This window comes from Anolis sagrei, chromosome 2, assembly GCF_037176765.1.
Source record: "Anolis sagrei isolate rAnoSag1 chromosome 2, rAnoSag1.mat, whole genome shotgun sequence".
Lineage (NCBI taxonomy): Eukaryota > Metazoa > Chordata > Lepidosauria > Squamata > Dactyloidae > Anolis > Anolis sagrei.
Genome location: NC_090022.1, coordinates 69905535 through 69928442, shown reverse-complemented (window position 1 = coordinate 69928442; position 22908 = coordinate 69905535). Strand labels below are relative to the sequence as shown.

The 22908-nt window shown below is 40.1% G+C and overlaps 2 protein-coding genes across 2 annotated transcripts in view; one reads left to right on the top strand and one right to left on the bottom strand.

Annotated features, from left to right (window-relative positions):
• The window catches only part of DNAH1 (dynein axonemal heavy chain 1), a 185706-nt gene that overhangs the window by 31305 nt on the left and 131493 nt on the right, over window positions 1–22908 (bottom strand). The window contains exons 54-55 of the mRNA XM_060765847.2: window positions 15133–15243; window positions 13028–13213 (exon numbers count right to left, since the gene is read on the bottom strand). Of these exons, the coding sequence (XP_060621830.2) occupies window positions 13028–13213; window positions 15133–15243 (297 nt within the window). The remainder of the gene's footprint in view (window positions 1–13027; window positions 13214–15132; window positions 15244–22908) is intronic.
• Window positions 1932–11978, top strand: LOC132769167 (HAUS augmin-like complex subunit 3). The gene is made up of 4 exons (XM_060765845.2): window positions 1932–3176; window positions 3971–4410; window positions 10237–10453; window positions 10716–11978. Exons 1-4 carry the CDS (start codon window positions 1944–1946, stop codon window positions 10935–10937), a joined length of 2112 nt encoding a protein of 703 aa, XP_060621828.2. The 5' UTR covers window positions 1932–1943; the 3' UTR covers window positions 10938–11978.

Below are 22908 nucleotides of genomic sequence, written 5' to 3'. Positions count from 1 at the left end.
TGCATGGCATGGCAGAAACAAGTTGGACTGGGTGATCCCTGGGGTTGCTCTTTATTATTATTATTATTATTATTATTAGAAACACAACAAGATTAGTACACAGCAAACAAGATCACTATGCTGGCTGTTGTATTGGCTCACACGTCGGACACTTCCTAAGTGTCTAGGACTGTGTGATGTATCAGCGAATAATGCGTGTAGTTCCGAGTAGGGTGGCCTTTTGCAGCTGACAGATAGTAATTTTGTCAGCATCAATTGTATTTAAGTGCAGGCCAAGATCTTTAGGCACTGCACCCAGTGTACCGATCACTACTGGGACAACCTTTCCTAGTTTGTGCCAGAGTCTTTTCAGTTCGATCTTTAAATCCTCATATCGTGTCAGCTTTTCCAGTTGTTTTTCTTCAATCCTGCTGTTGCCTGGGATTGCAACATCAATGATCCATACTTCGTTTTTTAATACGATCATGAGGTCAGGAGTATTCTGCTCCAAAACTCTGTCTGAATTCAGCACTCCCAGAGTAGTTTGATGTGTTCATTTTCTATAACTTTTGGAGTTATAGAAAATGACCAGTTCTTGGTCACAGGCAGATGGTATTTGTGGCACAAATTCCAATGAATCATCTGAGCAACGGTATTGGGCTTCTGCTTGTAGTCTGTCTGTGTGATCTTCTTGCAGCATCCGAGGATGTGATCTATTGTTTCGTCTGCTTCCTTGCAGAGTCTACACTTGGGATCTGTTGTCGACTTTTCAATTCTGGCTTTGATGGCATTTGTTCTAATTGCCTATTCTTGGGTTGTAAGAACCAGGCCCTCGGACTCCTTTTTCAAAGGTCTATTTGTGAGCTACATTCATGGTTTTTCTTTGTTGTGGTGGTTGTTATTATTATATTTATTGCTGAGGCCGGATGGCCATCAGTTGGGGGTACTTTGATTGCTTTTCCTGCATGACAGAAGGGGGGTGGACTGGATGGCCCCTGGGATTTGCCACTGAAATACTTTTAAGTTTATATTGGTTAAAACTATTCTTCATTTTAAATAGTGTAACTTACTTACTTGCTTACTTTCTTGCACTACAAACAAGGTATGTGCAGTGTGCATAGGAATTTCTTCGTGTTTTTCAGTTTGTTCACACAAACATTCTTCATCCATCTGCCACTGGCCTAGCCCATCCTGTCAAATTTTAAAATGCAATGTGGCCTGTATCCAAAAGTTCTTTAGGGCCCCATGAGAAACTTTTCCTTCAAAAAGGGCTCTGCAGCTTTAAAAGTTTGAGAACCTCTCCTCTTGTCTATAAGCAAGCTGATAGACAAGAAACAAGTGGTTTCCTGAACTTCTGATGAAAGGCAGTTGGTAGTGCTTTAGAAGTTTATGCAGAGTTCCTGAAAAATTACAACTTCTATGTTTGAAAGGAGAGAAATATTCTAAACTCTGTTGTTAAAGTAAGTTGCAAAGGTAAGAAGTAAAGGTTATGAGTAAAAAAATAAAAATGGCAACAGACCTGCATGTGTTCTTGCTAGTTATCATTATGGCATGTAAGTGTAAACTCATAAGCAAACTAAGTTTTCTTATTCCTAGGAATGTTCCAATGTAGTCATAGAGTTTTGGTGAAAAACTGATAAGATATCATGTTTCCTCAATAATACTACAGATAAATAAATGTATACACTTTTTTCGCTTACTGCTTGTTTGATGTCTGGTTTATATTTTATGATGTTTTACATTTAATTGGTTTTACCGTTTTAATATATTTTACTGTTATATGTTTTAAATTGTGTTATTTGTCATCTTTGTTTATATTGGGCTTGGTCCCCATATAAGCCGCCCCGAGTCCTTTCAAGATGGAGGTAGGATATGAGAACAAAATTGTTATTATTATGACTATTACACTTTTCTATTCTACTAAACATTTTTTTTCTACTTCTATCAGGGTAAGCAAAGCAAGCATGCTTTCCAGGAGACACTCCAGAGCTTTTCTTCTTGATACATGTAACAGAGGAACTCAGTTTGTGGAGATCCTGAAAATTATCTATCCCAAGGCAGACTGCCTTCACGAGGATGACTTTGACTGGCTCATTGAGTGTCCCAAAACAGAGCAGTTTCTTGAGTGGTTTTGCAACACAGTGGGAGAGGAGAACCTATTGGACTCCACTGAACTGGAAAGCTATGAGAAACTGGTTGCTTCTGGAAAGCCTATTCTGGAGGGGGAAGCATTGGAAGAGGCACTGAAAACCTGTTCCCAATCTTTTGAGGTAAATGGTGTCTTGCAGGATAATGAAGCCCTCTCCCTTGATGCTCTTGAACAAGAAATGCAGTCACTGAAGAATCAATGTGCCTGTCACATAAAGAGGCACAATCAGATTCAGGTTCGTGCAGCCAGCTTGAAGCAGAGGGTCTTTTGTTCAACAGAGAAGATAGAGAAAGGCAAGAGGGAGCTGAAAAATACACACCTGAAACTAGAGATTGTGAATTTTCAGAGCAATGATGTTCTCAGCCAGCTCTGTAAGAAGGCAAGTGAGCTAGCTCAGTGCCAAACAGGCCCTGGGAATGAGCAAACAAGAACATCTATGGCTACAGAAGATCTGAGTCATTACCTGAAATCAGAAGAAACAACCACAAAGGTAGTATCGGAATATTTTTCAAAGGTTATGCGAAGTATTCATGATATAGAGGCTGATAAAACTGTTCTAGCAAAGAAGTGGCATGGAAGCACTTGGGAAGAGCTAATTTCAGATATTACAGCAAGGCTAGGTCAGGAAAGGCTCCTAGGAAACAAGAGCATTGCCAGTGACAAAGACTCTGAAGATCACACAATAGTCACAGCCATGGTAAAAAGCTGCGATGAATTTTACCAAGGACAGCTTGCTGAAAAAGAGGAATCAACATTTATTCAGAATGCCCTGTCAGAAGAAATGGACATGCCCAAAACAGAAGATTCCAGAACTTGGGGCCAAGCTGCTCTGAATGATTGTGAAGGAGGGCCAAAACATGCAGAAGGTGACGAAACAGAGTGTCCTAAAAAAAACAAGCTAGACATCTGTGAAGAAGAACTGGGGCGCATGAAGTCAAGTTACATGTGGAACAAGATGGAAGTAGTCATGCTTTCTGCAAAAATTAAAGGAATTTCATCCTCTCTGCAATGGGCAGTGAAAACCCTGAAGATTTTTAAAGACAAAAAGGTAAGTCATTAGCCTTTAGTAAACAACACTTTCAGAAGAGTCTCCCAAAGATAAAATGTGTTTTGTGACTGTTGCTATAGAGATAATAAAGAGTCCCAATGATACTTAAGTATACAGAAAATAGGCTGTCACTCATCTGCCTTCTGGCAGGTCTGCAATTCTTTTTTGTTATTTTTCATCTGGACTGAATGTGACAAAATTGAGAAATAGGCTGTTGTTTTGGCTCAGCAAACCTTTCTTGTCTCTGCAAGTCAAGGCTGGAGTCTGTCCTCCCTTGCATTTGAGAACAGACAAGCCGTTCAGTCCATACTATCCTTGTACATCAAGGGTATGGAACTTACCACAATTTGGGAACCAACATCCCTAGGATTTTCTGTACACCTTGAAATCCCCCCTTAGAGCAGGTTCTGGCATCACCTTCTGGCCCTTTATGGCTGGGAGGTCTTCTGCATTGTTTTTGGCACATAAACAACACTCATAATGGGCCCCAGATAAGGAAAATCAGCTAGGAGATTTTTTTTTGTAAGAGATGCACCAATGATATGCTGAAGTCTCTGGGAAAGAGATCAGAGTTACAGAATCACAGAATTAGAAGAGACCACTAGTCCAACCCCCTTCCAGTTTCCTGAAACTGATTCAAAAGCCAGACTTTCTGATGGCTTTAGCAAACCACATTCTTACAGGCTTCTATAAAATATGTAAGAGAGAGAATAGTTTTATAATTGCTAACAACACTGATATAAAACATTGCCTTTTTCTGTAAAAAACAAATTTAATGTCCTTGTCTTTTATAGCTGAAGGAAGAGAAGGGAGAACTGTGTCTTCGCATAGCCAGATGCCAGGAACAGCTGTGCACCCTCCAAACAGAAGTAGATGAAGCAAAGACACAACAGCTTCTGCCTTTGCTTCAGGGCAGTGCACTTCTTTGCTTGCCTATATTAAGTGGGGAACTTGACTTGGAAGCCACCAGACTGAGGCATCTTGAGTTGATGCAAGAGGAAACTGCTGACCAAATGTTGGGCCAGCTGAGTCATTTGGAGCTGCTGAGACTCCTGCTAATGCTGGAGAAAAAGAATCTACAACAGATGGGGTCTTTGTTGGAGGAAGTGTCGACTACCCTGAATGAACGACTGTCAAAATTACAGGAATGGCAGTCCTGTTTTGAGGATTCGGGGTTCTCCATTAAGCAATGTCCAAGAACTCTGATAGACCTCAGTGATTTCACCACCTTACGGTAAAGTCTGGCTGAAGTGTTGCAGGTTTTCAAGTCTTTAGAAAACAAAGAATACTTCCTGGGCTTAAGAAAATAATAGTGTTTGAAAAGGGGAAATAAGATGGTAGAGTACTAAAACCTAAATTAAGAATATCCCAGAGAAGGGAGAATCTGTTAGTATCTTCCTTTCTAACATTAGTATGCAGTACAATTGAATCATACAGGAGGAAATACTTGTGCTGAGAATGTAAATATTTGGCATTTGTAATCAGGAATTCCAACTAATCATAACTAATGTCAACATCTAATCTGCAAAAAAATTCTTATAATAAAATCAAGACAGAGTTTAAAATCTCTCACAAGGAGAAGATTGGGGAAAATATTACTATACCTTTAATCATTCCACCCATCACTTATAGAAGTCTGATTTTGCCCAAATCACAAAAAAGGTTAAATATCTTCATCTACATATCTGTCAGAGATGTAAGTTATGACAAAGATATGTCTTTCACTGATTAGTAGAGTCTCATTACAAAACGCTAACTTGCTAAACATGTTAAGTAGAATATGAAATTGCATTCTGGGATGGAACAATCCACACAACTGGGTTTATCCCTGTATGCCAACCCAACCAAGCAGGAATTAATGTCCCTTTTCTGTTTTGTCCATTAAAACTCCTATGAATGATTATGCCTAAAAATGTTCATTGTTTAAAGATTGCTCCTCCTGTCATCCCACAAATATTTGTTGTAAGTATACCATCTCATTCTTAAGCTGACAGAGAGAAGCAATCCACCATGATTGGGATTTACTCAAACTCTCAATCCTGGGTGGGAATTTTAACCTATGAAAAAACTGCTTGAAGTATTGTTGTGCCAAATGTAATCCATGCTGATTTATACCCATCCAATGTATAATGATTGATGAAAACAGTTGGTTCCTTCCACTCTGATGAATCACATGTATGCTATAGTGATTTTGACGCAAAATAGGGGTCATCTTTCTATATAAACTGATATATATCTATATAAACTGATTTTATTGAGTGCAGCTAAATATTTCTTAGACTTGGCTTATTTTCATAATGATGACAGTGGAATATACATGCCTTAATCAACCTTGCTATGGCATCCTTGAAGCTCTTTGACCTGATGTCCTTGGATTAAATAAAACAAATAAAGCACCAGTATGTTGAAACTGAAGAGCATTCTTCAAAAACACCTTAATCGCTTAAAAGAATTATCCGGCATTCCATCTCCACTCATTCAGATGGCTTGGTCTAGGACAGATATTTGGCAAATAAATTGCCTCAGTAATTCCTTTTTATATACATTTTGGCAAAAAACTAAGCTTTAATATTAATGTCAATCTGCCTTCCTCAATTTACATGAGTTTGGATTTACTGATAAAGCTGCCAATTCTGAAACTTGCCTCATTGAAGTAATAGGACCAAATCTTTGTGCTAACTTCCTCATGCCATTGTAGTATCACTTACTTTTACAGTGCATCCCTTCAACTCTAATGCTCTTCTTTTAAACTACATGCAGCTGGATTCACCCAGTTCAGATTTGGGTGATACACTGGACATCAGGTCAATAAGTTTGATATTTTGGGTAGCTTTATTGGATGTCTCACCAACATCTGTAGCAATAGTGGAAACTAAGGATACCTGGGCCAAGGAAGTGCAATTAATACTACATATGTTCTCTCCTGCTAAATTTTAAGAAGCACTTTTTGTAATATTGAATGAGTGGTAATGCATAATTGCAATCTTTTGGCCAATTCACTGATAAGGCATCATATTCGTCTGCATCTTTGTTTCCATCTATTAAGTAAAAACCTTATTTGCCTGGAGTTCTGGCAGTTAGAAATAAATCTATTTCTATTTCAAATGGTCCTAAACCCAGTAGTTCTCAACCTGTGGGTCCCCAGGTGTTTTGGCCTACAACTTCCAGAAATCCCAGCCAGTTTACCAGCTGTTAGGATTTCTGGGAGTTGAAGGCCAAAACATCTGGGGATCCACAGGTTGAGACCCACTCTCCTAACTGAATGTTCAAATGCTGGTACACTTCTGTATGTGGTGGCCATTCTTCTGGGTGCAATTTGTTGCTGCTTAGTGCACTTGAATGTCCAATTTTCCTTTTTTTAATGCCTGAAATTGATTTGAGATGGTTTTTTGTCTATTGGAATCATTCGTTTGACTCTTATCCATGGGATCAAGTGAAGGTCCCATTAGTTTGACATGTATGCACTGAACAATATGTTGACTGTCTGTACTTCGCCATGATTGATGTCTTTGCACCAGTGGAAGAAAACTAAGCTGTGCTAAGCACACTGCCTTCAGTTCCAGAAAATTTACATTCTGGCTTTTGTCTGGTGTATTTCAAAACTCACTAAGTTGTCCTTTGGTTGCAGTTGGCACCTCAACTGGTCAAGCTCACATCAGTTGTAATTTGGATTTGATTTCAAATCATTAAAGGAACCTCTTTGCCCAAGTTCTTATTCATTAATTACCATCTCAATTCTTTTCTCAGAGGTGGAGGTATGATCACAGAATAATTGTCCCCATTTCTCATTGTTGTTTGAATCCAAAAACCAGGAGTCTCTTAAGACCTTTTGAATGATATCTCCCCACAGGGTAGTAATTCTATTGCTGAACTCATTATTTATTTATTTATTTATAATTCAAACTTATATGCCGCCACTCCCCTGGGGCTCGGAGCGGCTTACAAGATCAGGTTAAAATCTAACACAATTTAAAAACAATTTAAAACAATTTAAAAATAGCAATTAGTCTTATTATCCTGGCTAGTATCATATATGTTGAACCTATGGATATTGCCTGTACTATTTCCTGTTTGAATTTGGCTTTCTTTCAAACAGAGAACTTCAGTATCTATCTCTGGTCCCAGGTGAGTTAGTAAAATAGTTGACTGCATGTGACTTTTTAAAAAAATCCAAAATTTTCTAAGATTTTAAATGCCATCTCCAAATCTGTTAGTAGCTACTCTCTGAAATTTGCTTTCATTAAAATGTTGCCTAAGTATGGATAGAGTTGTGCCCGTTTCTACATTAGAAATGCTACCAATAGTTAGCATCTTTATAAATATTTTTGGTGCAGATGCTAAGTGGAATGGCAATGCCTTCAATTGGTAGTATTTTCCTGATAATGGAATCTTACACGCTTCCTGTATGCCAGAACAGCGAGTACATGGAGGCACACATCTTTCAAAGCTATCAACACTTTCAGGTCAATATGGTCAAATTATTTTTATTGATTGTAATATCCTCACGGTGGATCTCAGGTACTTCAGAAAAACATTAAGATACTTGAGATTCAAAACAGATGGTAAGTCTCATTAGAATGAGCTGTAGTGAGCCACTGTTCTGATGGAGTTTCCTCTGTCACTCCCTACCTCGAATAACTGTGTATTTGTAAGCACCGTTTGTCATTTGAACAAATCCTTTGCCACTGGTGAAGGAAGATACCTAATATTTTATTTCTTGTTGAGCAAAATCTTGTACCGTAATGTTACTACTTCATTCATACGCTGATCTTATGTTATTCCTGATCAAAGTATTGAAAAGCAGAAGTCCTTGTCCAATTAGAACTTTCTGTTTCTTAATACTGTGGTCTTTCCTTCTAGAGACAGATCTTCTACCTATTTCCTAAATCTGCCTTCTAGGGTATGATCCTGACCATCCGAATTGGGATTGTTGTCTTTGAAATCTATATTCAGTTTGCCTACTATTTCCTCTTCCTCCATCAAAGGAAGGAATTCCTTCTCTAAAAGGTCTCCTATCCAATCTTTTCCATTTCAAGGTTGGTATCGCTTGAATATTCTACTTGCTTTCCACTAAGGCCTTCTATGACCTATTCTCCAAATAATAATTCCCCTATAAAGGAACATTTTGGTCCACCTTCCAGTGGCAAAACAGAAAGAACCTTGTACTCATTAAAACTGCATTCCAGCTTTGTGAGAAAGCACTGTGGAGTCATGGCCTGCATTTGCTATGAACTCTAATACTTTTCTTACTCCACCAAAAGTTTTATGCAATATTTTTTTTCAGATCTTGACCTTTCCTGAATTCATAAAACTGCAGCTACTGAAAACATTGAGCCCACCACTGATGATCCTATGGCCAATGCTACTGCCTCGAGTCTTTTTAATGTTGTATCAGCTCTCCTTTCATCTAGCTCATTTAATGATGTATCTCCTTCAAGTGAAACAATTACTTTAAAAATAAGAGGTACAATGAGCCCATTCATGAGTGGGCCCTTTAAACATTCACACACACACCCCTCTCTGATGCATACAATCTTTCTCTATATCCTACACACCACCTGTTATTCAAGGGAATTTTCCATTCCATTTCAATTAATCATTTAAACATCTCAAGCACTGGAAATTCCACTCCTTTTTTAAGAACTGATGTTAGTTTTGTCACCCTTTGCAGTTGCACCGGGGGATTGGACTGGGAATTTTCAGAGAAATTATTTAATCCTAATCTTAGCAAGGCTCTTTTGAAATGAATTAATGATTCACTTTAAAATATTCTGTTCATATGTATTTCATTATCATCTTCCACATCTGAGGTCTCATATCCATCTATAGATATCTCATCCTCTATCACTATTTCCTGGCATCCCTCATTTCCTACAACTAAATCTGCTATCTCTGAATGCTTAATTTTCTTTGCAAATTTCTAAGTCTTCCTTCTTCCAACCTCTAATTTAATTCTGTCTATATGCATATTTTTCTCCTTCTATATCCAGGAATCTACTTGCTCTATTCTCATTTCAACTAAATTAAATCTGTATTTTTCCTACAGAAATGTTCCCTTGCTCTTGGGGTTCATTATCTATACATTATATATAAAAGTGAATGTATGCATGTCTGTACCTCAAAGGCTCCTACATGGCTTGGTGGATCTCGACCAAAATTGGCACTCATACATACCCTTCATTATCTAACTTAAAATGCTCATGGGATTTAAACTAAAAAAAATTAACCCCTTTTATGATGTAACCTTCATTTTAAAAACAAGCTACTTTGGTGGCCCATGAGCCTCATGCTGTAGTGCTCAGATGCAACAAGAGGGTAGTAAATAAATAAAAAGGCTACTTCAGAAGGAGAGATGATAAATGGAAGAGGGCTAGAGTATCAGTAAGGAGACACTCCCAAGTCCCTCTCAGAAAGAGAGCCTACCTACCAATAAGGTGTCTATCAGAGGACTAGAGTGCAGCCATTGCGATGTTTTAGGGGTAGCCTTCTCAAAAGGCCAAGAAAAGAAGCGGGAGAAGAGAGAAAGAGGTGACCGGCATCCCCAGCTTCAGTGTTTGTTTTTCCATCTCTACATTTCTCTATTTCCCTGACTAAATCAGATAAGGTGAAGGCCATATCACATTGGTAAAGTAAGACACAACAAAACTGAGAATGGGAGGAGTCTAAATAGACCAAATGGGGAAATAATGTTAACTCCTACTTAGTTGAGTTAGCATATGGGGATAAACTCAAATGTGGTGGATTGTTCTTATATGCCATCCTGAAAATGGCCCTAAGTTATTGGCAGTAAGCTATTTGAAATTAAATATGCTATCTTATTCCTGTAGACTTCTGAAATGAAAATTCGCTGCCCAGTGGAAAGCAGCTCCTTATTCTTGCCTTAGTCCCTCACTGTCATCTTTGCAAGTATAAATATTCTCATGGATACATCTTGTGCATAGAATAAACCTTGTGAATAGAATAAACCTCCTTCCAGTGTTCAAAGATATACTGTGTTGCATATCTCATGGACATAGCTAGCAAATCTTATAATGCAAATGTATTTTAATCTCTTCTTTAGGCTATGGAAGATGTTGGACAAGCACAGCCAAAAGTACCAACTCTTTCGTGCGTATGAGACCTTAGCAAGCCGAAGCTCACGGCTGTGGCAGGAACTAAGGATGCTCCAAGTGCAGCTAGTAACTCCACATACATTGCTTCCTAAACTGGAATCTGAAAACAAAATCCTGTACTGCCTAATGTATGATGACTCCAAGCAGCTAATGCTTCGTGCACAGGTATGCAGGGTTCTTTACAATCGTGGGGGTAATTTTCTTACCATATTGCTTCTCTATAGATGCATGCACACTTATTCTGTACAAAAACAAGTGAACACTACAATCATGCGTCATTATTTCATTATATTTTCTATCCTCTGGACTCTTGATCAAGGAAAGTTATTGTACTTCCCTGTGCATTTTCCAAAAGATAAATCTAGAGAAACGTATTTGTTTCTGATCCTTTTTGTAGTACTATTAAGTTTACCTCTTTTCCTTACAGGAACTCTCAGAACCTTTGGAACAGCTCAGCACCACACATGCCAAACTGTACCAAATGCTGCTGGACACCCAGAGTGACTTGAAGAGTAAACGCAAATCCCTGCAAAGCCACTTTCAGAAGACAAAGCACAGCCTCTACATGCACTTCTTCAACAACTCAGACTACCTGAAGGATCTGGTAGAAGATGTTGAGAAGAAGGCAGTAGTATCTTCATACATGTAGGTACCATTTGTACCAGAAAAAGTAATAGTTGGGTAGAAAACAAGTATGATGGTTTGCTCCAAGGACACCCATGCTATCTTAACTTGAACTGTATGGAAAACCTCTTTCACATTGTCTTAGCAGTATAAGCTTTCACCTTCTAGTTTCTGCAGATGATAATTTTTCTTTTACATCATTTGAGCCTATGGAACATCTACTGTTAAAAAGATTAAAGAGGTGGTTTGACAGGTAACACCCATTGCCATAAAGCATATGCATAAAAATGTAGTTTCAGAAATATTTAACATATGTTGCTCTTTTTCTAAAGATACTAGGGAAAAAAACTTTAAATCAGTGTCTATCCAAGTTTGATTGTAGGGTGGAGGCAATGTTGGATGCATAGCCTGAGAAACAGTGGGAAGAATAAAAACTATAGTTAGCATTTCCAAGAAAAGATATGAAACATTTGTTTAATATCTATCATGTACTTATTTTTTCTGTTTCAACTCTACATACAACTTGAAAAGCTATACAATAAAAGGAAAGCACAGATAGAAAGCATAGTATGTTGTTACTTGTCAAGGCAATCAAATTACATTTTTCATACCAAACAGGTTAAAGGTACACAGGAATTGCAAAAAAAGATTGGATAAACAGTCAGCTCTATATGCATGCTTTCAGATAAGGGGCAAAGGCACCAGCTAAACTGAACTGATTCATTTCTAATGATGGATTCCCTTCTCACATCCTAGCTGTATATCTACTATGTATATGACAACAGATCAAAAATAGATACATACTTCTGAATGTAGCCATGCGTATTTTAGGGCAGCATGTTGCTGAAACTTGACAAATTACTTCTCAGTGTAATATACATTGATGAACATGAGGAGAGGCTGGGGCAGCATTGGCAGAAGCAGCCATAGTGCCTGCTCTGCAGAAGGCTTCTCCAGGCTCCCACACTTCCCACTCTTCTGTTTTTTCTTTCCCGGCTTCTGTGAAGGTGAGGGGGCATGGGTAGCACCCAGACACTTGCACCAGCGGTCGGGGTTGGTACTGGGTCCTGGCACCAGAGCCACTGGTGGCTCAGAAGTTGCCCGGCGCCCCAGTGGAGCAGGTGGAGCTAAGGGCCTTCTCACAAAGAAGGGACTTTAACTGAACCTCCTGGCTCTTCCATGCCTGTGGCGTGAGTGCCCAATAAACTCGGTAAGAGTGCACAGAGTGTGCCTCAGCCAAACACAGCAAGCACATAGTTTGCATGTAGTGCAGGGAGCTTGTCGCCACAGGATGCACAAGACTTAGAAGAATGAGTAGTGATTATACAGACCAGGTCAGGATACCAGAGAATGTGAGTAGTCATGGATTCCAAGTCAAGGTCTGGAGAGAGGAAGCCAAAGTAAAACAGTCCGTGTCAAGGTAGGAGAAGGGTCAATCCAGTAACAAACCAAGTCCAAAGTTTTTTGTAAAGTAAGAGAGGTTCCTGCTACGCTGCTGCAAAGGCGGCAGAAAAAAGGGACTAAGGGCTACTTCCCTTCCCATGGCTTCTATTGCCTCCTGGGGAATGTGGGCAGGTCCGTAGCTACAAGCCTGAAAGCTTCCCAGAAGTTCTGTTGATTGCTGCACAGATGCATCAACTATCATATGTGCTCATTTCACCAGAGACCACAAAGTAGAAAATAGAAATACTTTCACTTGCTCATCCTCTACTGTGATATATATCATCCTCAGAAGGGGTATGATATAGGTGTGTGTGCAGCGGGGGGGGGGGGGGGGGGGGGTAGAAATGGAAGAAAAGGAAGAAAACCATGAACTGCAGTCAGGTTGGATGAGGCTGGATAACTCAAACATAGCAGATTCTGAGAATGCTGTTACCTACTAACACTGCTATAAATCCAACAGTAATTTAAGGCAGTAAAAGATGAATATTAATAAAACTTACAGTCTGGTTCCACTCTGGTTACAACTCATATATGGAATGAGAAGTTGAGAATGTTTGAGTCAACTAGTTGCGTATTTCCTGTTCACGTTGCATTGAAAAGTGTAGAGTATATAGGTAAAATACTGGTTATCACCCACTTGAGCCCAAAGCTATTTTCTTTCCATTCTCTCACCTCAGTGACATCATTTTTGTTGAGGTTCCTTAAGCTTGCAAGGGCAGCATCTAGTGCAGGAAGGGCTTCTGCGAGGTCCTTCTGTGCATCATCAGCGATAGCCTGGGCTGTCTGAGCTTTCACCTTAGCTTTCATTTCCTCTGCCTGCACAGCATTTCTTGTTTCTTCTGCTACTGCTGTGTCTACCTACAGCACCACACAGATGTTTAGAATTGCAAGAGTGCTTTCAACCACTGCATCAACCATAGTTTCATTTTCCCCTATGTAACTCTCAACCAGAGATATAACGCTTACTGCTGGATACCAAATAAGCTTTTTTTCATTATAAGCTCTTGCCTTTTTACAATTGTATCATAACCAAAATTCATCATGAATAAATAATCACCAAGTAAAACTCTATAATGTTCACTGGTACATTACGTTTGTCCTAATTCATTCACTTTTCTTCTCCTACTCCAAGTCCCCTCTGTGTGTTGGGGAGACCACAACAGCTAAAGTGAATAGAGGTAACATTTAAGGGATCACATGTTGGTTTATGCATAACTAATTGAAGAAAGTATGTATCTCAATCTGTCAGACTCCAAGTCCTATCATCCCCGACCACTGGCCATGTGGGTTGAGGCTAATGGGTTGGAGGACAACAACAGCTAGAAGATTACAGATTCCTCATGCATGCCACAAAACATTACCAACCAAACATCTTATTTTAAATGCCTGACATGGGTAAACAAGTTTATTAGTTTATTTCTGTCTCTGCCTTCAGTGGTTTAAGCAGAGTAACACCAGTTTTGAAGAAGCACGGAAAATACATACTAGAAAAACAGATGGTGTTAACAGCACTATCCTATGACTGCCTATTCAAATGGGCTTACAACAATCTTAATACATTTGCAGTGTTAATTAAGATGGTCTCAACCTGAACAAAAAGCTGCATACCTTGTAATTACTGCTTCCCTAATAACAAATGAGCATGTATACATTGAAATATCTCTATTCCTCCCTATATCATAACATCTCTGGAAAGCTTAAATTAAAATAAGTTTGAGCAATTTAAAATATTTAAATATTTAAACAATATTTTAACTATTCTTTAAAAAATAGTTTTAAACATTTTAAAAAATGAATGCATACAACTTGAATGAAATAATTAGACCCTAATTGGCGCTGGGATGAAGTCAATGTTTGAGCTAATTAAGCCTCTAGCGGAAGGGCTTTTCACAAGCAGGGCGCCATGTCAGAGAAGGGCCTCTCTCACATCCTCACACAGTGTATTGCTCCCACTAGTGGAGCATAAAGGAGGGCGGAAGATCATAATCCCTGGAGAGGAGAAGTGCCCTTTCAAATCTAAAAGGTTTCAAATTGTTTAGGGCTTTAATTCAGACTAGAAATGTATTGGCAGCTGGTATAATTGCTTCAGTGCCAGTGTTACAAAGTTTTGTAAGCTTTTTTTTTATCAGCAACTGCTTCCAAGTCCTCCTCAATCTAAATTAGAATCTAAACTGGGCTATTGACAAATTGGCAGGAGGCATCAATATTCTTCATTTTGAGTATCTTTAATGCAGAAATACATTTCAGGGAGAGAAACAAAAGTAAAACACCCAAACCTCTCCAATGCAGCAGAATGGTGGGGAAAGAGCAAGGGTGGTGGTGGTGGAGGAATAAAATGCCTTTCTTAAAACCACTGAATTCTGAACAGGAGAAATCAATAGTTTAAAATACTTTGGAACAGGTTTGAAAAATAGCAAATATAGTTCGCGATTCTTCATGCATACTAAACTAAATTATGAAACTTATGATCATATTGTAAAGAGGAAGCAACGCATGTATTGAAATGTTTGACTGAAGAAGCAAGGGCAGCTTGAGCTATTTTGTCACCAGGGGAACCAAAGGGTATTTCTAGAAGTAATTTTCTTTTTTACAAATAGCTGTTTTTTACAATGAAAAATGTACTGCTCCACTTCTGCAACATGAATACAGCATTCTGCTGCAAAAGACTAAAAAACAGAAGTAACTGTATACAGAACACTGATCAGGTTCTCTCACTTCATTTCTTATCTTGGCAATATTATCCCTTCTGTGCCAATTTCTGAAGGCATACTGTGTACCTGTATTTGTTCCATGGTGACTAGTGTGTCTTTGGCAGCTTCTGCCAGCAGGGGACGTGCTAATTCTAGCTCTTCCTGCATTTTTGCTACATCTTCTGCTGTTCGCAAAAGCTGTGGAAGCAGATAATATTTGATTGCTGCAAAGTGGAAAAAAATGTTGCTACCACATATAGAACAGTTTGGAGAAAGAATCATAAAGTGGTTCCACATTACTTTGGAACACCTATAGTTTGGCAGAGGTCCAAAATATCAACATGAACAAAATCCCATCAAAGTCAAGCATTCAAAGCGCTCACTAAATGTTCATAACCCTTCCAAAAAAACTATGTGGCTCCTATCCTGTTCTTAAAAATGTTCTACTGTTTATATCTTTCAGAGTATGTGCATGATAAAAGCACTTCCCTCCCAAATAATAATTCTGTCTTCCATAACAAAGTTTTCCTTCACTCCTCAATTTTCTAGCATTGTGGTAACTTCAGCTGAGCATTTAGAAATGTGGTGTAGACAAAGAAAAAAAGGCATCCAACGAAAACACAGACCTCTTACTTAGACAGTACAATGCTGAACATTTGGGAACTGAAGCAAAAAAGCACGAGAGAGGAAAGAATTCTTATTTGAGAGAGCATTAATTTAGTCCCTGCCATGTAAATATACCTCTGGTTTGCCATCAGTGGATTCTATAGTCAAATGTTTGCATATTTTTCCCTTGGTATCATGACACAATGTACAGCATTTCTTTGTGGAGACTGTGCAAGGCACCATTTACATACATAATTTTCCTACACTGTTGTTGTTGTTCATTCGTTCAGTCGTCTCCGACTCTTCGTGACTTCATGGACCAGTCCACGCCAGAGCTCCCTGTCGCCCATAGAATCATAGAATCAAAGAGTTGAAAGAGACCTCATGGGCCATCCAATCCAACCCCCTGCCAAGAAGCAGGAATATTGCATTCAAATCACCCCTGACAAATGGCCATCCAGCCTCTGCTTAAAAGCTTCCAAAGAAGGAGCCTCCACCACACTCCGGGGCAGAGAGTTCCACTGCTGAACGGCTCTCACAGTCAGGAAGTTCTTCCTAATGTTCAGATGGAATCTCCTCTCTTGTAGTTTGAAGCCATTGTTCCGCGTCCTAGTCTCCAAGGAAGCAGAAAACAAGCTTGCTCCCTCCTCCCTGTGGCTTCCTCTCACATATTTATACATGGCTATCATATCTCCTCTCAGCCTTCTCTTCTTCAGGCTAAACATGCCCAGTTCCCTAAGCCGCTCCTCATAGGGCTTGTTCTCCAGACCCTTGATCATTTTAGTCGCCCTCCTCTGGACACATTCCAGCTTGTCAATATCTCTCTTGAATTGTGGTGCCCAGAATTGGACACAGTATTCCAGATGTGGTCTAACCAAAGCAGAATAGAGGGGTAGCATTACTTCCTTAGATCTAGACGATCTTATTGATGCAGGCCAAAATCCCATTGGCTTTTTTTGCCGCCACATCACATTGTTGGCTCATATTTAACTTGTTGTCCATGAGGACTCCAAGATCTTTTTCACACGTACTGCTCTCGAGCCAGGCGTCACCCATTCTGTATCTTTGCATTTCATTTTTTCTGCCAAAGTGGAGTATCTTGCATTTGTCACTGTTGAACATCATTTTGTTAGTTTTGGCCCATCTCTCTAATCTGTCAAGATCGTTTTGAATTCTGCTCCTGTCCTCTGGACTATTGGCTATCCCTCCCAATTTGGTGTCGTCTGCAAACTTGATGATCATGCCTTCTAGCCCTTCATCTAAGTCATTAATAAAGATGTTGAACAGGACCGGGCCCAGGACGGAACCCTGCGGCACTCCACTTGTCACTTCTTTCCAAGATGAAGAGGAAGCATTAGTGAGCACTCTCTGTGTTCGTCCACTTAACCAATTACAGATCCACCTCACCGTAGTTTTGCCTAGCCCACATTGGACTAGTTTCCTTGCCAGAAGGTCATGGGGGACCTTGTCGAAGGCCTTACTGAAATCCAGGTACGCTACCTCCACGGCATTCCCCGCATCTACCCAGCTTGTAGCTCTATCGAAGAAAGAGATCAGATTAGTCTGGCATGACTTGTTTTTGATAAATCCATGTTGACTATTAGCGATGACTGCATTTGTTTCTAAGTGTTTGCAGACCGCTTCCTTAACAATCTTTTCCAGAATCTTGCCCGGTATCGACGTGAGGCTGACCGGACGGTAGTTGTTTGGGTCGTCCTTTTTTCCCTTCTTGAAGATTGGGACCACATTGGCCCTCCTCCAATCTGCTGGAACTTCTCCCGTTCTCCAAGAACTCTAAAAGATGGTTGCCAATGGTTCCGAAATGACTTCCGCTAGTTCCTTCAATACTCTGGGGTGTAGTTGATCTGGCCCTGGGGACTTGAACTCATTTAGAGCGGCCAGGTATTCCTGGACGACTTCTTTCCCAATTTGGGGTTGGATGTCCTCCAATCCCTCATCCACTTCATCTCGCTGAGGTTGAAGACTCTCTTTTTGTGAGAAGACCGAGGCAAAGAAGGCATTAAGTAGTTCTGCCTTTTCCCTATCCCCTGTCAGCATTGCCCCATCTTCTCCTCGAAGAGGTCCTATCGCCTCCTTGTTTTTCCTTTTTCTACTGACATAAGAAAAGAAGCCCTTTTTATTGTTTTTAATGTCCCTGGCAAGTCTGAGCTCGTTTTGTGCTTTAGCCTTGCGGACCTTTTCCCTACAGGTGTTGGCTATTTGTTTGAATTCTTCTTTGGTGATTTCTCCCTTTTTCCACTTCTTGTGCATGTCTCTTTTGTGTCTTAGCACAGTTAGAAGTTCTTTGGACATCCATTCTGGCTTCTTTGCACTTGTCCTATTTTTTCTCTTTGTTGGCATGGTTTGCAATTGCGCCTTGAGTATTTCACTCTTGAGAAATTCCCATCCATCTGTAACTCCCTTGTCTTTTAGTATCTGTGTCCACGGAATGCTGCTCAGTGTTTCCTTCATTTTTTGGAAATCAGCTCTCCTAAAGTCCAAAATGCGGGTTTGACTTGACTTAGTTTCGGCCTTCCTTTGTACCTCAAATTGCAGGAGCACATGGTCACTTGCCCCTAAGGATCCTACCACTTCGACCGCATCGATCAGGTCCTCCGCATTTGTTAGGATGAGATCAAGAGTAGCCAATCCCCTTGTTGCCTCTTCTACCTTCTGGACCATGAAATGGTCTGCAAGGCAAGCAAGGAATTTGTTGGACCTTGTACTCTTGGCCGAGTTTGTTTTCCAGCAAATATCGGGATAGTTGAAATCGCCCATGACTACTACATCTCTTCTCTGTGCCTGTTTGGTCAACTGTTGGCAGAAGACTTCAAGTTCTTCCTCCTGGCTTGGGGGTCTGTAGTAGACGCCTACAACAACATCTTTTTGAGTCCCAGTTCCCTTGATTCTTATCCAGATGATTTCAAGCTGGTTTCCCAGATTGCTGTCTTCAATCTCTTCTGCAGCATAAGAGTTTTTGACATATAAGGCTACTCCGCCTCCTCTCCCCTTTGTTCGGTTTCTGTGAAAGAGGTTATAACCCTCGATATCTACATTCCAGCGATAGGAGTCATCCCACCAGGTTTCAGTGATGGCTATGATATCATATTTGTGGTGTAGTGCTAGAAGTTGGAGTTCGTCTTGTTTATTTCCCATGCTCTGTGCATTAGTGTAAAGACATGTGAGCCCCTGAGATCTTCCCTTGAGCTGTTTAATTGGGATTATTGTGCTTTTGGTACTTGGCCCTTATTGTGTTTGTGTAGCCCTCCGTTTAGCCTTCTGGCAATTCCCAGACATTATGGGTAAAGTAGTGTTCACAAGGCTGTTGTCCCCCTCCCCCATCACCACCCCCAGCTCCTTCAAGGTCAGTCCAGTCACTTCAAGGATGCCATCCATCCCTCTTGCCCTTGGTCGGCCCCTCTTCCTTTTGCCTTCCACTTTCCCCAGCATAATTGTCTTCTCTAGGCTTTGCTGTCTCCTCATGATGTGGCCAAAGTACTTCAACTTTGTCTCTAGTATCCTTCCCTCCAGTGAGCAGCCGGGCTTTATTTCCTGGAGGATGGACTGGTTGGATCTTCTCGCAGTCCAAGGCACTCTCAGCACTTTCCTCCAGCATCACAGCTCAAAAGCATCGATCTTCCTTCGCTCAGCCTTCCCTAAGGTCCAGCTCTCACATCCGTAGGTTACTACCGGGAATACCATGGCTTTGACTAGGCGGATCTTTGTTGCCAGTCTGATGTCTCTACTCTTTATTATTTTATTGAGACTGGACATTGCTCTCCTCCCAAGAAGTAAGTGTCTTCTGATTTCCTGGCTACAGTCTGCATCTGCAGTAATCTTTGCGCCTAGAAATACAAAGTTTGTCACGACCTCCACATTTTCTCCCTCTATTTCCCAGTTGTCAATCATTCTTGTTGCCATAATCTTGGTTTTTTTGATGTTTAGCTGCAACCCAGCTTTTGCGCTTTCTTCTTTCACCTTGATTAGAAGGCTCCTCAGCTCCTCCTCGCTTTCGGCCATCAGAGTGGTGTCATCTGTATATCTGAGGCTGTTAATGTTTCTTCCAGCAATTTTTACCCCAGCTTTGCATTCATCAAGCCCCGCACATCGCATGATGTGTTCTGCATACAAGTTAAAAAGGTTGGGTGAGAGTATGCAGCCTTGCCGTACGCCTTTCCCAATCTTGAACCAGTCTGTTGTTCCGTGGTCAGTTCTTACTGTTGCTACTTGGTCCTTGTACAGATTCCTCAGGAGAGAGACAAGGTGGCTTGGTATGCCCATCCCACCAAGAACTTGCCACAGTTTATTATGATCCACACAGTCAAAGGCTTTAGAATAGTCAATGAAGCAAAAATAGATGTTTTTCTGAAACTCCCTGCCTTTCTCCATTATCCAGCAGATATTGGCAATCTGTTCTCTCGTTCCTCTGCCTTTTCTAAACCCAGCTAGAACATCTGGCAACTCTCGCTCCATGTATTGCTGGAGTCTTCCTTGCAGGCTCTGAGCATTACCTTACTGGCATGAGAAATAAGGGCCACTGTACGGAAGTTGGAGCAGTCTTTCGCATTTCCCTTTTTTGGTATGGGGATATAAGTTGATTTTTTCCAGTCTGATGGCCATTCTTGTGTTTTCCATATTTGCTGGCATATAGCATGCATCACCTTGACAGCATCATCTTTTAAGATTTTAAACAGTTCAGCTGGGATCTCGTTGTCTCCTGCTGCCTTGTTGTTAGCAATGCTTCTTAAGGCCCATTCAACCTCACTCCTCAGGATGTCTGGTTCTAATTCATTCACCACACCGTCAAAGCTATCCTCGATATTATTATCCTTCCTATACAGATCTTCTGTATAGTTTCGCCTACATTATTTAGATACATTTCATTTCCTTGAAAGTAGCCCAGTTTACTTGCAGTACACACACTGATGAAAAAGAATGAAAAGGATAGTCAGAACCCATTCTGATGAAACACTGAGGCAAGGCAATATGAAACCATATAAACTATTAGAAACAATCTAGTTATGTGAACAGTGTAGTGTGAGAGCTGTGAGTTTGTGAAGGTCTTGCTTTCCTTTCCATGAAAATAAAGGAACATTATTTTGATGCATTCATTGAAAATAAACAGCTCTCCTTTGAAAGAGACCCATCAATAGGCGTCCTGTAGAGATCTAAACATGAAGAAAGATGATGTATTCTCCTTCCTTTTCTTTGGTAGCGAGAAAAGAATTGTTAACCAGACATGGAATTGACATCTCACCTCAAGTGCTACATAGAAATTATGGTGAAAAGACAAAAAAGTGTCTACAGCCTCCTGGACAATTCTAACACTGAATATCTGTTTGCTTGTTTTCTCTTTCCCATCTTTGTACCAGAAGGAGATTTTATAATTATACGCTCACAAACAGGTCTAGTAATCGATACTTAGGATGGGAGCTATTGGTGAAACAATCTGAAGAATTCTAGAAGAAACTTTGGCCAAAATAAATTGTCCAAGCCTTTTTAAGAGCAGTAGATTCCAGGCCTCAGCAAAGGCAGGGAAGAACTGGGGGAAAGTATTTTATAGTACGTAGACCTCCCACTAGGTTGTATAATATCTGCCATATTACAGGATGACAAGAGAAGTTGATCCATTACTGATTTCCCCCTTCATATCAAGTGGAAAAAAGTGAAAGTTGAAGAACATGTTTTCATTGGGGTGATCAAGTGGCAACCTCTAAATGCCACTGGACCATAACACTTCTTTCTTGCCATGTTGGCTGGATATAATGGAAACTTTAATCATAGAATCTTAGAATTATAGAGTTGGAAGGGACTCCTTGGGTCAGTGAGTCGAATCCACTGGCCTACAGCAAGATCACCATTTGGGTCCTAAGAAATACATCAGACCCATGGACTACACTTTGCCTACCTCTGATATAGAGGGATACAGATCTCTCCTTCCCTGATCTAAACCACTGGGGCTGAACTAGAGTTTGATACTGAGTCGGTTTCAACAATCCCTTTTAAAGGACTTCCTTCAGCTCAGATTCCATGGATAAAGTATGGTTTGTTTGAAATTGGAAGATGATTTTTCATCTCTTAAAGCTATGCAAGGAGAGACGAGGAAGCACATGAATCAGAGCTCCACACAGCTGGAAGATGTAATTCCATATTATGTCTGAATCAGACTCGCATTTTTGCATAGGCCACGTATTCAACATCTGTCAATTGAAACAATGGTTTAATTCAGTGTCTCTAAATCCCTATTTTCATAAGGCAACAGTTTAAAGACAAACTTCCACCTTGTACAAGTCTAGGTGGCTGCCATTTCAAACATACTGCAAGTAGGCAGTAAAGAGTAACAGGGGTATTGTGTAGTTTCCTGGCTGTAATCTAGCTGCATTTTCTCCTGATGTTTCGCCTGCATCTGTGGCTGGCATCTTTAGAAGATCCAACCATGATTTCAACTTTGAAAACCAACAATACATTTAAATAGTAATAGCTAACTCCAAGATTACATACTGGCAGGTATCTTTCCTGTGGTGCATTAAGCTTATCTGAAGTGCTTAAAAAGAGGCGGAGGGGGTCACCATGGGTATCTATTGATCTGACTTAACAATTTAGCATGTTTAGGGGTAGCCTTGCAGCAAAATACAATAACATCCCAAATCCACAAAACAATGATACTTTTATTGGCCAACAAACATACATAAAATATAGCAGTCATGATTTCAAAGCTTCGCTGGCTTCTTTATCAGTCAAAGATGTTAAAATTATACAGGAAAATCTTCAATTTTTTGCTGTGTGTTTTTTAACATCTTTGACCGTTGGAACTTTGGCATGCTGTATTTTGCGGATTTTGGATGACCAGTAACAATATCACTGTTTGTGTATTTTGGATTTTGTTGGATTTTGCAGTTTATATGTATTTTATTTATTTACTTTGTTTTTATCCCGCTTTTCTCCTGATATAGGGACTCAAGACTCCTACCAACAACCATAACACAATAAAATTAAAATAAAGCAAAAGCATTAAAATAGAAATATAAAAACAATTAGATTCTTTGTCTCATGAAACATAGAAATATCAAAATATCATTTAAAAATTCACCTAAAACTGCACAGCCCCCCCCCCCCCCCCCCCGTCGCCAAATCCAATTCACATTATCCCTAGCAGCCCGTCTCTCATAATATTCGATGGCGGAGGTACATTTTCAGATGTACATACTCACCTGCCTGTGAAAGGCAAGCAAAGACAGGGGCATTCCAGTTTAGCAT